Genomic DNA, 14,258 nt, shown 5'->3' on the forward strand with positions numbered 1-14,258 from the left:
GTTACCATTCTCATATCACCATTGTAGCTGTTACTGACTCAGGGAGCAAAATGGTAATGGTATTTAGATTTAAAGCCCTCTTATATAAATCATGTTTATTATGTATTTTTATAAAACATAAACATTAACAAAATAACATAAAGCACCTAAAAGACAATTTTGTATCCTGCACAATATATTTATAATATGAAAAGGGTAAATTACATAAAGACATGCTCTCTCATCTGCAAATATTGATATTTAGCTAAGTGGCTAAATCGCTTTATTTAGCTTGTATTAAAATATAACTCCCCATTTACGTACAGTAATTATTTGGAAATTATTAATGTTAACTTTTCTGTTAAAAAGCACTTTAACAACCCTGTTTTTTAACCTATTTACTTTTGATCTGGAGATTTTATTAGACATGAGTCTAAATAGATAGCAGTCTGGGCATTCACATCACCCTCTCTTTCTTACTCACTATAACAGAACAATCCAGGCAGATTGTTATTTGTTTCCACTTTGTTGCAACAATGTTACTCCACACATTCTGCTGTACACCCTTAGTTCTACAGAGAGGCATATAACTTGTAATGATATTTTTAGCAGATTTTGTTGACCTTGTACAGCTCTTGAACATGTACAAGGAATGTGGTAGGGCACTCAAGTCCCTTTCTACATTCAAGCCACTGCGGATAAATTGTAGAGCGACATTGGATGCTCTACGCAACTAGGTCTGTTACACAATAATTTGGGGGTTAAATATTAATTTAAAAGGTTCTGTATTAATTTTGGAGATCAGCATTAAACAAAGCGAGGTGAAATTTTACAAACGGTAGCAATTCAGCATACATATAGGGAAAAATATATAAAATTTCTGCACTACTACAACATTTACTTATCAAGAGTAAATGAGACTTCAAGAGACTTCAATTTGTTGATCACCAATAATATCCAATTATCTTTATTTGTCTGCTTACTGGATATCTTCTATATTTGATCCTTATAAGGACAGTTTTTGAAGATCAAAACTCCAAAAAGGAAAATTCCGCATGTACATGTAATAGTTTATTTTTATTTAATCATCTGAAGAGAGAATTTCTCTGCTTTCTTTATATCCTGCAGGATCAAAAAGTTTTGGATATCCCAATTATATTTACCAGCTGGTGATAGATAGATATATTGGGTTACATCACAATATATGTATGCATATACATGTTTATGAGGTCATGTGATTTGTTTTTAATTGAGATTTACCAGAATCTTTATTTTATTTTAGAAGAGCTAGTGTATACACAGTTTATGCCATACCACAATTAGGTGGCTTTTTGTATGTGATACATGCATCTTGTACAGATTTCTGAGATTTTATTATTAAATTCCTATTAGGTACTTCTGCACAACTCTCTGTTTTCCTTTTTGTTATCAATTTGTGGAACAAAAAGGGTCTACCTTTGGAGTGTTGTACTTTGATTTTGTGACATTTTGGGCCTGATTCACATGTTCGGACGCAACCTGCACGCAGTTTGCATTTAAAAAATGAGCACAGAACTTAAGCATAGTTCCGACCGCATTCAGATCGAAGTCATTCTGAAGACGTGTTTCAATTTGAATCTGGGTGTAATTTACGCTCTGCCAAGTGCAGGATGATGTCACGCCCGACATTCAGTGAGAAGCGAGGAGGGAGGAGGATGCTGGGTCCTGGGCGCCGCTGGTAAGTTTTTTTTTCTCTTCCTGTCCACGGCACGCTTGTGACAGCGCCGCGGCACCCCTGGGACCCGCGGCGCACAGTTTGGGAACCTAGGTCTTAGAGGAATAATTTCCAAGGTGGTAGATGCCCTAAAATAAATCAGGCCAAGTGCAATTGTGAAAAATACTTGGGAGTTGAAATATGTGTCCATATTATACAACTTGAAATCAGCTCGTCACAAGTCCCACGTTGCAATTGAGAGCTGGAATTTTCCAAACTATAATAGTTGTTCATATCCTAGATGTCACCTTTAATTGTATCAAGTGTCAGGGAGTATAACAACAAGTGATTCCAGCTGCAGCAACACCTTGCTAATCCCATTATACTGGAATCCCTATCTTACACATACCCATTGCATGCGGAAACCAATGAAACTGACATAATTGAAACTGGTTTCACCATGGAATCACAAAGACAATTAAACCATTTGTAATTACAACATTCTGCTTAATTAAATAGACACTACCCTGGAACATATCTTTTGAAAAACAATGCTCCTTGAATAAAACAAGAGTACCTGTGTCTGAGCGATGTCATCTTTAACGAGGATGTATCACCAGGGGGCAGATTTAGAAAAAATGAAAGGTTTGGTCAGGAGAATGGCTACCATGCCAACTAGCTTTATTTGGGCAGTAACTACTGTGCTGCGCAGTGCTCACTCCTGGCTCGCTGCTTTACATAATATCAGTTCTGGAGACCAGTGAGCAGGGCCAGCGCTACTACTAGGGAACCTAGGCAACGGTCTAGAGCGCCAACATTTGGGGGCACCTAAAACACTGAGGGCTTGATTCATGTTTCGATGCAACATGCACGAAACTTACATTTTAAATAAAGAGCACATAACTGGAATGCAGTTCTGACCACATTCAAATGCAAACGAATCTCAAGATGCGTTTCGATTTGAACCTGGGCGGAAGTACACTCTACCTAAACTTTACTTGCCATATGCAGACAGGCAGCACAGACTGTAGTATACATCAGAGCACATTAAAATACAATTTTTAAAAAAGTAAAGTAACAACTCTTAACTATATAATCCAGTGGTTCCAAAACTGTGTGCCGTGGCTCCCTGGGTGCCACGGCGATTTCACAGGGGTGCCGCGGCCAGGGCCAGTGGTAAGCAAGGTAGGGGGCTACTTGGTAGTTATTTTGACTTAGGGGTGCCTTGGAACAATTATGGAGACCCTAAGGGTGCATCTGCGTAGGCATGCCCTTGGCACACCATTACTGTACATTGTCTATGTTATTCCACCCCTTCCCAACCCCTTTCCGCTCTTCAAGTTGTAAGCATTTGTAAGTGCCATGTGTTCGGACTTGAATTGCATGCATTGGCGTTCATTGGCATAAAGGGGATACAATGTCCACTCGGACCCCTCTACCCATGGTGAATGAACAGGGCACGTAAGTGGATGAATATCCTTCATTTGGACATCCCCTGTGCACCCAGTGGGCAGGAGCCCCCTCCTCCTCCCCAAGTGGTTGTCTGGTTTTCCTTGTTTGTTGTTGGTACAAAACATCCCCTCTGAAATACTCATTTATTACTGGGCATGTATCTTACAAATCCCTCTCCTAAGTGAACGGAGAGTAGCGGATATATTTATTCTGCGTGATTAATTTTACACTCCTTTCAGAGCAATCATTATCAGACAGGGGGTTTACATATCGTTATGGCCAGATTTAACACAACTGTAAAGATGCAACTTAAGGTGAGATTATTTTGCCAAGTTGCGAATTCATCAACTCGATCATTAAATTGGTCAATATGTCTATATTTTTACGACTAATCGCCAATTTCAAGAAAGACCCTTTCCTGTAATGTGAATTGGTCATAAAATGTATAATTTTTCCATCACAGCTTTCCACAATTATAAACTGTTTTGTGAAAGCAACATTTAATGTCTCGGCAGAACGGCAGAGGTGTGAAGTCCGGGAATCCTGCTGTTCATGGCAATACTCACCTTACTGGCACATCTGCAACACATTGTTCCACTTCTTCAAGGTGCAGGGGATTTTACGTTTCAGCGCTGCCGACACCTTGCGTCGACAGCCCATTCATTGGCCGACTGCTCAGACATCCAATTCGTATTCTCAACACCTGAAGTGTCTCAAACTTATCTTGCTGCTGTTGCAGAATTCTCCAAGAGGCACTGAGGTGAGTACCACCAGATTGGGAGCAGACCTGCACTCTGAACCCCTGTTGTTCTGCTAGTTGTCGGGGGATGAAGCAATTGATTTTAAATATTCACTATGGGTGGAAATATTCTTTAATAATGAAACACCTGTCCATCTGGTGACAACTTTGATAAAGCCAGTATATAGTTGTCTACAATTTTTTAGCCCTTCTTCCATCCCTCTTTGTTTTAGGAGATGTTGGGGGGGGGGGGGGGGGGTAGTAAGGAGACATAAATCATATCTGGTGGGGTTGACTGGTGATGGAAAACAAACTGTCAGGCGCCGCTCTCACACCATGCTAGATGTCGGGAGCGGACGCCTGACCGGGCCGCCGGACACCCGTCCTGTTGCCTAGCAACGGGACCTACTTCAGAGTTCGCAGCTGCGCATGTGCAGTGCGCGCGTCCCGTTGCTAGGCAGCGGGACGCATTTTCTCCGTTTCATCGGCGGTCAGGAAGCACCTGACCGCCACAGTACCATTCAGGGCTAGTGCCCTACTATATAGAGCCCCTCATTTGTCTCCTCAGTACCAGATTATTGGTTTCACCTTTCTCCAGCGTTGTATCCTGTTCCCATATTCCAGCTTCCTTTTTTGTTTGATTTCCGGCTTGTTTCTGACCATTCTCTGTTCCACGATTTAGCTTCTACGTTTACTGGACTCTGACCCTTGGCTATCCTCTCGACCATTCTCCTGGATCACCCTTGTGTACCGCGCTCCCGTTTGGCTACGACCCGGACCGTACGACTACTCTTGCAAACTCCCGCTGCATTGTTAACTAGCTTGAAGGACCGCGACCTGCGTGCCCCACGCAGCCAAGCCCATACCTCCTTGCGGGGGTCCCTGGTGAATACCGGGGGTACGTTAGACTCCGCGTCTTCCTGCCTAGTAGAGTCAATACCAGTCAGCGGCATCCCCAAGTCATATCGTGACACAAACTAAGTTGCACTATCAACCTCAACCCATAGCTTGCTCTGAGAAACCTGAGGCCTAGTGTCCACTAGCCTTTTTGCATTAACAAATGCATGTAAAAATACAAATGAAAACTAATTTCAAACATAAAAACGTTTCACATGTGTTTTCTGCTGGCATTCTGAGGTCACTTTAGGCTTTCCCAAAGCGATTAACGGAGCAAGAAGCCTTTGTAAAAATGTAATGCAACATTAGTAAAAAAAGAAACAGGAGTGGGTATGGTGTCACTGCTGGAAATATGTTCTGTTTTCAGACCTCTTTACAGGTGTCGTACTAGAGTTAAAATCTTTTATTTTGAAAGCTGACAAAGTGATATAACATAACATTTTATTTTCTGTCACAAAGAGTAGCAGAAAACCAGAGGGAATGCAGCTCCCTAGTGGTAGGGAAACCACGATGTGTGACAGATTTAGGCGAACTGTACCTGTCTGATAATGACGAGTCGAAGACATGGTTATAGAACTGGTTTTTGAAAAAAACACCTATTGCCATGATTTAACAATAAAATCTTGCCGAGATTGCTGAGTATACTGGCTGTGGTCGGTCTCAGGGGATGTGCACATGCATGACCCGGCTATCCATTTCACACATGCCTCAGACTTGGGCTTTCAGTTCCACTGAGCGACAAAAGAAAATATTTTTGAAAGAATTATCATTTGAAAAAAAAATGCTTTATTTAAATCAGTAATAGCGAACCTGATACACACCAGTGGCTGCATAGAAAAGCCCTCTAACCTTCAAAAGGCTACGTATCTACCCTTAATCTTAGTCAAAAATTAAAACAATACATTTAATAAAAAAAAAAAAAAAAGAAACACATATCTGTAATAGCATATCAACAGGCATTTTAAACAAGTGTTACAAGTTATAACAAACAACTCTAACAATAAAGCAGGAAGGAGCTGAGGCTACAGGTGAAGGGTCTGAACCAACCCTAGTCTGGCCGACTATTGCCCATCTCAGCAAAAAGCATCCTTTTATCTTTTTCTGCTATTGCGACCCTGAGATGGTGATAGAAAAATTGTGGTGATACATGTACTGCAGGGATCCTTCTTAAATAAAATGGGTGAGTCTTATCACCGGTGGGGTTTACAGGCGTTAACCCCATTATAGATAGGGTGAAACAAAAAATGGTGCCCTATCTGTTGTCCTCAAATGCTAGCATTTCTGAATAAGGACTTCACGAGAAGACATACAGGCTAAAAACTATACTTACCAACTTGACAAAGTTGGTTCCTGGGAGAGGTGGGTGTGATGGGGGCGGGGCTCCAAAATTTGCGTCATTTTGGACCCGCCTCCCGTGACGCAAACGCGTCATTTGACAGCGGGGGGCGGGGCTAAACACCACGATTCACCGGGAATCGCGGCGTTTTGGAGCTAATTCTGCCCGTACTTCCTAGTGAAGTGGGCAGATCTGGGATATTGCCACACTCTCCCGGACATTCCGGGAGAGTTGGCAAGTATGCTAAAATCAGGACTGTCCGGTAAAAAAAAAAAAAAAAACTTTGGTGGACAACCTGTGCCTTTATTTTACACATACTTCAGTGCTTTTTTTTCACTCTCCTGGAGGGCGCTGCACAATTTTGGGTCAGCAATTGCGCCATTTCACCTCAGCATTCCAAAGTGACGCGATTCACAATGAAACGCATCACGGAGGCCCCAATTCCAAGCGGGATAGCGGCCCGTTCTCCCCAGAGCCTGGGAGACCTACCCAAAATATGGGAATCTCTCCATACATTCCAGGAGAGTGGGCAAATATGAGTTTACACTCTGCATGAACTACAAGCCCCAGCATGCCCTGTCAGTACAAATACATGGGCTAGTTGGATATAAAGCCTCCATGTCACTATGCCTGCACTGTCTGCAGAACAGGACAGTCCCAGGCACTTACACCCTACTCTACAGACACTGAGACCTAAGTCGCCCTTAGCAACAACAACTAGCCCGTGCTCCCTCCCGCCCAATCAGCGCTGCGGACACCGTCGACGTCACTTCCGGCGACTGTAGGGCTAGGCTATTAGGATCCGTCCGGAGGAAGCGGGTCGGCCATCTTGGATGGTATAGTAGGAGCACGGAGGGGGCAGAGCGGTCTTGTAGGGGGGTGGAAATTACACTGGAAACCGCCCCCCAAATGTTAAGAGAGAGAGAGTCCAGGAAGCGAGAGCCGGGCACGGTATACAGCGACGGCGGCGTAGCCTGTGACCCGCCCCTGTGTCAGGCTGCCATAGCCTGGGAGCCTCGCCCCAGTGACATCTCCTCTCACCCGGGGCCTGTGTGACCTCCTCTACCCGGTTATATCTGGCTGATGGAGACAGTTATCTGAGCCTAGGCACCCGCAGCTGTGTGTAAATAATGAGCCCCTGGGAGCCCAGAGCTTGTCTGCTGCGGTGACGGACGGCGGCGGCTCAAGCTACACATTGGGGGATCTGACTGTAACCACTATCACCCCCTCCCCATCGCCCCATCTCTTCCTACAGTACAGGGTGCTCACAAGGGGATACAATGTCCACTCGGACTCCTCTGCCCACGGTGAATGAACGGGACACAGAAAACGTAAGTGGATGGATATCCTTCATTTGGGCATCCCCTGTGCCCCCCAGTGGGCAGCAGCCCCCTCCTCCCCCTCCCCAAGTGCTTGACTGGTTTTCCTTGTTTGTTGTGGGTACAAAACATCCCCTCCTGAAATAATAATTTATTATTTAGCTAATCATGAGGACTTTAGTACCAGGTGAATATTTTATGGTCATTTGGAGAAGATGGGAATATTGTGTCTCACCCCCTTCTTTGTGGTCCCAAAATTTTTGTGGTTTAGTCACATTGTTTAGATTTTAGGATATGGGCCCTTGTCAGTTTGGGAAATGTCTAAGCAACCCCATTGCTGCTAAGTGAACAATGACACTTGTGTGTCAAATCAAGTTTAGATATATTTTTTTTGTAACCTAAACATTTTATAGCCAGACATCCTCTTATAACATAAAATCCAACTTTATAACTAATTTTTTATGTAAAGGTTTTTTATTTATGTGCAAACCTTTTTATTGGGTATGATTCTCCCCAAATCACTAGTTTATGGCGATAGTCAAAGTGGCATAATGGGCCAATACTTTTTACTACACTTTTGTTAAAATGCTGTCTGGCAATCAGGTGGTGCAAGTAGGGTTTTTTTTTTATGTGACTTTGCTGCATTTTCTGTTATATATGATGACTTGTGTCAATTCACATGCATGTACCATCTTTCAGTGATTCCTTTTTGCTGGTGGAAACCATGGCACACTGAAATTCCAGTGTCATGCCTGTAGTTCATGTACTATAAATTGTTGCAAGCAGCTTCCTATTGACCAGTCCATGGGAGGGTGGCTGTGATGACTGCTCTGATTTTACATAATGATATTGCATGTAGTGATGCACTGCAGACATATGGAGTTTATCATTGTATATATTTTCGTACATGATGGTTGCTTGATAGTAATACAATTAAATATTTACATAAAATCAGGTTCTTTCATTTTACTTCCATATGTATTTGTAAAATACCAGGTTTTCAGTGCACACTACAATAGAAAATTTGGGTATGTGTTTTGTCTTCTGTTACATTTAAGACAGCATCCCAAAAATATAACTGCATTGATGCTTGTGCCTAAATGTAGTGGTGATCGGATATCTTTGTTTTGTGCCTAAATATGCTGATTTAATTGGTTGCTTTCATTGTTGTGCATCACTTTGATAATTTGACCATTTATGCGCTTCTATGTCCCTTGTCAGTGTATGGCCACTGTTTTTGATAGTCCTTCAATCTTGTCTTTAGTGTTGTACTTTTATATGTACATTGTACTGGCTTTTCAAACAGAACTCGTTCTCAAATGCATATTTCCCATTAATGCTACAATTTTTGCTTGTTCAACTGTTGTGTGATGGTTTTGCCTTTGTAGTTTTTTGTTCTAACTTCTTCAGGACATGGATCTTATTCCTACTTAACTCAGTTTTTCATACTGTAAGGCGTTGCATATGTCGTCTGGAGTTATACATTTTTCTTTTACATGTACAAGATTTTATATACTTTCACTTGAAAAGGGTTCCTTTTGTTATCACAATATGTCTTATTGTAGAAATCGCACATGCTGTGTGATAGCTGACACTGAAGAGTCCTGCAAAACAATTCTATGTTGAATCTATTAGACTTCTGTGGTATTTTGAAAATGTTACTGGTTGTCTGTTTTTGATTCCATCGTCGTTTATACTTTTATAAAAAATGAGAAAACAAACCTCTGCAGTACTGATACCTGGTACTGGATTATATGTTTAGGTCTGTTGTAGAATCTCTGGTTACAATGCCTGTCTTGAGCTGGCTGTCAGGAAATGCGTCAGTGCTTTGTGGGGAGAGCTTTGCAGATGACGATGTCAGTTATGCATCCCACAGACTGAAGTAGGCACTGCTTTGATAATCTCCCCCTGCTTTTTGTAACCTTGTATATTATACATAGCCAGACAAATAGTGAACATGAGCTTCAGCTTGGAATTTGCTGCACAATAGTGATTGTCAACCATAATAGAGACACATTCTTAAATGGAATAAACCTTTTCACCGAGCCACTGGCAGACAGAGATTGATATTCAGTAGAAACAAATAGAATCATTAGAGTAAAGACGATACAGACTTTTGGGTGGTGACTACCTCTCCTGTTCACACAGATCGGATCACAGGAAGTTGGTTGGAGGGTATTATGAAGATTGCTTCTTTTTTTTTTATTCACTATTCATGTACACTCTGTAATGGTGAAATGTAAAATACAGTCATTATTTTTTGGGATTAGAGATAATATAAATATTTTCTCTTGGACAACGGATTCAAAATTAAAATGAGGCTATTTCCCATTACTCATGTTTTGCGGTTTTTGAAACCTTAGATGTGTTGATAGGACAGTTTTTGTTTTTTTTTACACAGGAAGGGGCTGCAATAGTTACTTCTGTCCTTTACTCAAGCACCATCTTTTTGTACTACCAGAGTACTCCTGAATCTCTCTCCTCCCTTCTTGTTTGCATACTGACTGATAAAAGTAAACGCTTTGAGGAACAAAAAAGCGAGTTTGACCTATAGTTAACTATTAGATGTGATTTCCAGACGACAAGTGCACTTTGATATCATGCTGGTCACACATGGCTAATTGGATAGGTGAATTGAGCGCCAAAAGGACGGAGCTGCTAGATTTTCTTTTGTTGTTACCTAATATAATCACTCTTTCTTCATGCAGAACTGCTTGTTTCTGGGCCACACACGGGTGATTTTGGGTCTGCTTTGTTGTAAAAGTCTAAGTCGACTTTTGAAATGGTTTCTTGTAGCAAGCAGAGCACTTGTTTGCTGTACTTTAAGATTAATCTTTAGTTTTGTAATATTGTGTATGTACTATATATGCATGTTTATCCATAAAAAAAATGGTATAAGAAGTTGTGTACCATGTTGTATTGCCAGATTATTGACTTTCCAGACTAGTATACAGTATATATGTCTTCCCTTACCTATTGTGGGAGCCTACTTTGACGTCACTTGAAACAACCTAATTCGTAAGCAATGGTCCTCTCTACCACAGTCCAGTCATAATTACCAACATATTGCAAAGGCATTATACAATGTATATATAAATGGAGCCTAATTGTAATCAAAGATATGCAGTGAAGCTTTTAAAATAAGGAATTTGCTGTGTCATGTAGAGATGGAGTTGAATAGTGCTTGTCCAAAAGAGAGGTAAAAATCTCTTTAGTCTTACAATGAGGTTCCTCCGCAGCACCACTCAAAAAGCTCCATGCTGTAGATGTGCACATGGCAAAATACACACTTCCCATTTTAGAGAATACCCAGAAGGGTACCGATGTAGGACCAAAAGGTCAACTAAACATAATTTGTCGTCATTGGCTATGTTCCATTACTTGAATTTACCAATATGTACAGAATCTCTTACATTAGATTACGTTTAAAAGCCAGCAACTTTTCGTATTCTGAAGGGTGCAATGGCCAAGCATTATTTTTAGATGGAGAAAACTGCATGCTTTGCAGATTTAATTAAATATACACTCTTTATTTAAGGTATATTATCTAGTACAGAAATAAACAGCCTTTCCAATCTTCTACAGTCTTAATACTCCATAATGTAACTGTAATAAATGCGTATTTTAGTTTATTTGTAATGACTGGTTTTGTGACTGCAAATACCCAATTATGAACTATACTCGCTGCAGATGTTAAAAGACAATTGCATCTGCGGTCAGTCTGGTGTTTGTAAAAACCTGTGTGTGTGTATACCGCTCTTGTCATTGTTATCAATATAACAAGTCCTTTTCCGCACTCCAAAACATGGCTAAACCTGTGTTTAGGTGTTCCCTTATTGTACTTCAACTTTGCCCTTTTTTATTTATTACAGTTGACTTAAAGCAAAAAAAAAATAAGCAACTTTTCATGAATCAGACTTTTATGGCTGTGTTTGGGTAACCTTTTGTGTAGAACATTCATGGCAAATAAAGTATTGGCCAATCTAATATTTCATTTTTAGGTGCCTCTTCCTATATGCCTTTGTTCTTCAAGCTGGGTACATGCGGGAGATGAGGTTTGCTGGGGGGAAACAACCTGTAGGCAGTCAGAGCACTAAAAACTCTTTATTATTTGGCGTCTAAGATTAATGTGCTAAAAGCTTATGTTTCATTTTATTTATTTTTTGTTACAGCATACTTCTCATGGAGACGGACGGCAAGATGTCCCTTCCCGTTCCGGCCGTTCTGGAGCTCGAAACAGGAATTCAATAGCCTCTTGTGCTGACGAGCAGCCACATATTGGGAACTACAGACTTCTTAAAACAATCGGCAAAGGCAACTTTGCTAAAGTGAAACTGGCCCGGCACATCCTTACTGGCAGAGAGGTAAAACTGCAGCATGTGAAAGATATAGGCAGCAGTTTGTACTCTCCTTGGTGTTTCACTTTTCTCCCCAGTGCATGGAGCGTTATATAACATAGAGTAGAGAGCATGCATATTTCATGTTGGCGTGTGCTGGAATGTCATTAAAGCATGTGTATCATTTTTAGCCCTTACTGTGGAGTCACTAAAGCACTCCATTTTAAATCCCTATGTTATATTTGCTCCAATTCACAATGAGCTTGTTTGCAGTAAACGATAATGGGTAGACTGGGATTGCCTCCTTTACTGGTGTTAACATCACATCATCCTTTTGAAAAGTGCTTTAGAGTGTAATGTAATTATGCATTGCAATGGAGAGACTAGTTTAATATCCCATTTACACTGGTATATTGTCTTACTCAAAAGTAAGTTCAATTTTATATGGTTATTCTACAGAGTAGGATAAAATTGTCTCATCCTGAATTTAAGTGTGGTTTATTTTTTTACTTAAATGAGAAATAACACCAGCCAACATCAGTCTTGTCTATATATTCATTGTAGGGTTACTCAACATAACGATGTTGCCTTGAGCATCTTAACTTACTAAAATTAATCCTGATGCTTGAAATCTGTCTGAAGTCACCTGTTCTAGAAAACACACTGTTGCTGCAATTTGAAAGATTTTGAAGATCTCCCCTTCATTAGCAATGTTTGTAACCATAGTTGTGGCCTTTATTAAAAGTATCAGGAATTATTCCTTTGAGTTGTAGATACTATGCTGAAATATTTTAGATTGTGCCAGAACAATAAATACGTATATTCATTATACACTGCAAACAAGCAGGCACCCCAGGCATTTTGTTTTTAAGTGTCCAACTTCCCACTACAACTTAGTGGTCACTTTTCAGGACACCTCATCCTGGGGAACTTTGACTAAAGCAGTCTATTGATATTGCTGGTAGGATGTCTACTGTTTCTTGTTGGGGGACTATTGTTGGTGTAATGAATTTGTCAAGAGCGCCATTCATTCTAATTTATTAAAGCACCGTTTTGTTTGAACATGTCTTCAATGTACAAATGCTGAAAAAATGTTTTATACTTGGTCTGCATTTAGGAAAGCTTGTCATTATTACCCATTCATTCATGTAAAAAATACAGCAGTAGAAAGAAAGTGACCCTCGCAGATTACATTTGAAGACCAGACCGTTCCTCAGACAACTGAGTAATGTTATTGCATGGGAAGCAAATCATTATTAATGATCCGGCTACGATATTTTGTCTTGGCTGTCAACAACATAGTTCAGGGATTGTTACAGAACCACTGTATGTCCCCTGATACACAAACCTTTGTCTATTTCAGTACCTATACTTTTACTGTCATTTGCTTTGAAGAACATCTCAATAACACTGTGTTCTGGGAAATGTCATTGTGTGCCCTGCTAATTGTTGTGGTATCCCGTTACATTCCCAGGAAACGTTTGCTAATTTTCAGGAGCACCTTGTTTACAGAATCCATATCTCTGCCTGATCATTGTATGTTCAGTTCTACACAATGTCAAACAAAGACTTATTTTTTTTATAATTTTTTTTTAGGTGGCAATAAAAATAATTGATAAAACCCAGTTAAATCCAACTAGTCTGCAAAAGGTAAGCTTCCAGTCTGTATATAGTAGTATCTGCTTACAAGCTGGCTCATGTATTCTCTAGAATAGCTGCATTGTCTTGCGTAACACAGAGCAAGGTGACTTTTACATTGTGACTTCCGTCTGCAAATTGAAGGACAAATAAACACAAGTTATTGTATAACAGATGCTAATAACACAGATAAAGAGCTGTCAAGTTTTCAGGACCTCATCAGAACTGAAAAGGTCGACATTAAACTTATGATTTTAGTAGTTTGTCTTGGTGGATAGAGGGTGTCTGTGAAAAGTCTGCTACCACAGAGGCTTCATAGCAAACAAATACAATCTCAAACATAAGTTTTGTGCGATATGGGAAGCCGATCTGTGAATGTTGTTATTGGTAGCTCTTATGTAAGGGAACTTGTCTTTTAACTGTAATTTCATTCATTATTTTGTCACTGACAGTAACGAAGCAGGGAATCCAGTTTCCGATCTTGCGTTGCTGACACGGTTCCTGGTAAATAGTGTCTGTGGGCAGCACTCTTTGTGCATTGTGAATGGACTTAAGTTTCAGATGTTTTAAAGACACCTGTCACCCATACACTATGGAAGCGGGTATTTTGTGGGTAGAGCCAATATCCCTGCGAATGTAACCTATCATCAAGTCATTAGGAATCGGTAACTCATGAATATTAATCCTGGTATGCCACAGCGATTTCACAGACTCCAAGTGATTTAATTGAAGGAATAAGTTTAGCCTACAAAGTGGCTGATTCTATTGTGTGTATGGGGCCCATGATCTTTATCCTTTAGTTTGAGCTTTCACATGTATAGGGGCCCTCTCTACCCTCTGTCTCACAACTGCATATTCTCAGACCGCG

General features: G+C 40.5%; 1 protein-coding gene across 6 annotated transcripts in view; it reads left to right on the forward strand.

The window, feature by feature from the left end:
- The first annotated feature begins 6,892 nt into the window (after positions 1-6,892).
- The window catches only part of MARK3 (microtubule affinity regulating kinase 3), a 42,393-nt gene continuing 35,027 nt past the window's right edge, over positions 6,893-14,258 (forward strand). For 4 of the 6 annotated variants that reach the window (XM_075193254.1, XM_075193253.1, XM_075193255.1 and 1 more), the window contains exons 1-3: positions 6,895-7,427; positions 11,588-11,779; positions 13,349-13,402. In XM_075193254.1, the coding sequence (XP_075049355.1) occupies positions 7,377-7,427; positions 11,588-11,779; positions 13,349-13,402 (297 nt within the window). In that variant the 5' untranslated portion in view covers positions 6,895-7,376. Of the gene's footprint in view, positions 7,428-11,587; positions 11,780-13,348; positions 13,403-14,258 lie in introns of all 6 variants that reach the window. The other 2 variants (XM_075193257.1, XM_075193252.1) reach the window with 2 other exon arrangements.

The sequence above is a fragment of the Mixophyes fleayi genome, chromosome 12 (genome assembly GCF_038048845.1).
Source record: "Mixophyes fleayi isolate aMixFle1 chromosome 12, aMixFle1.hap1, whole genome shotgun sequence".
NCBI classification, from domain to species: domain Eukaryota; kingdom Metazoa; phylum Chordata; class Amphibia; order Anura; family Limnodynastidae; genus Mixophyes; species Mixophyes fleayi.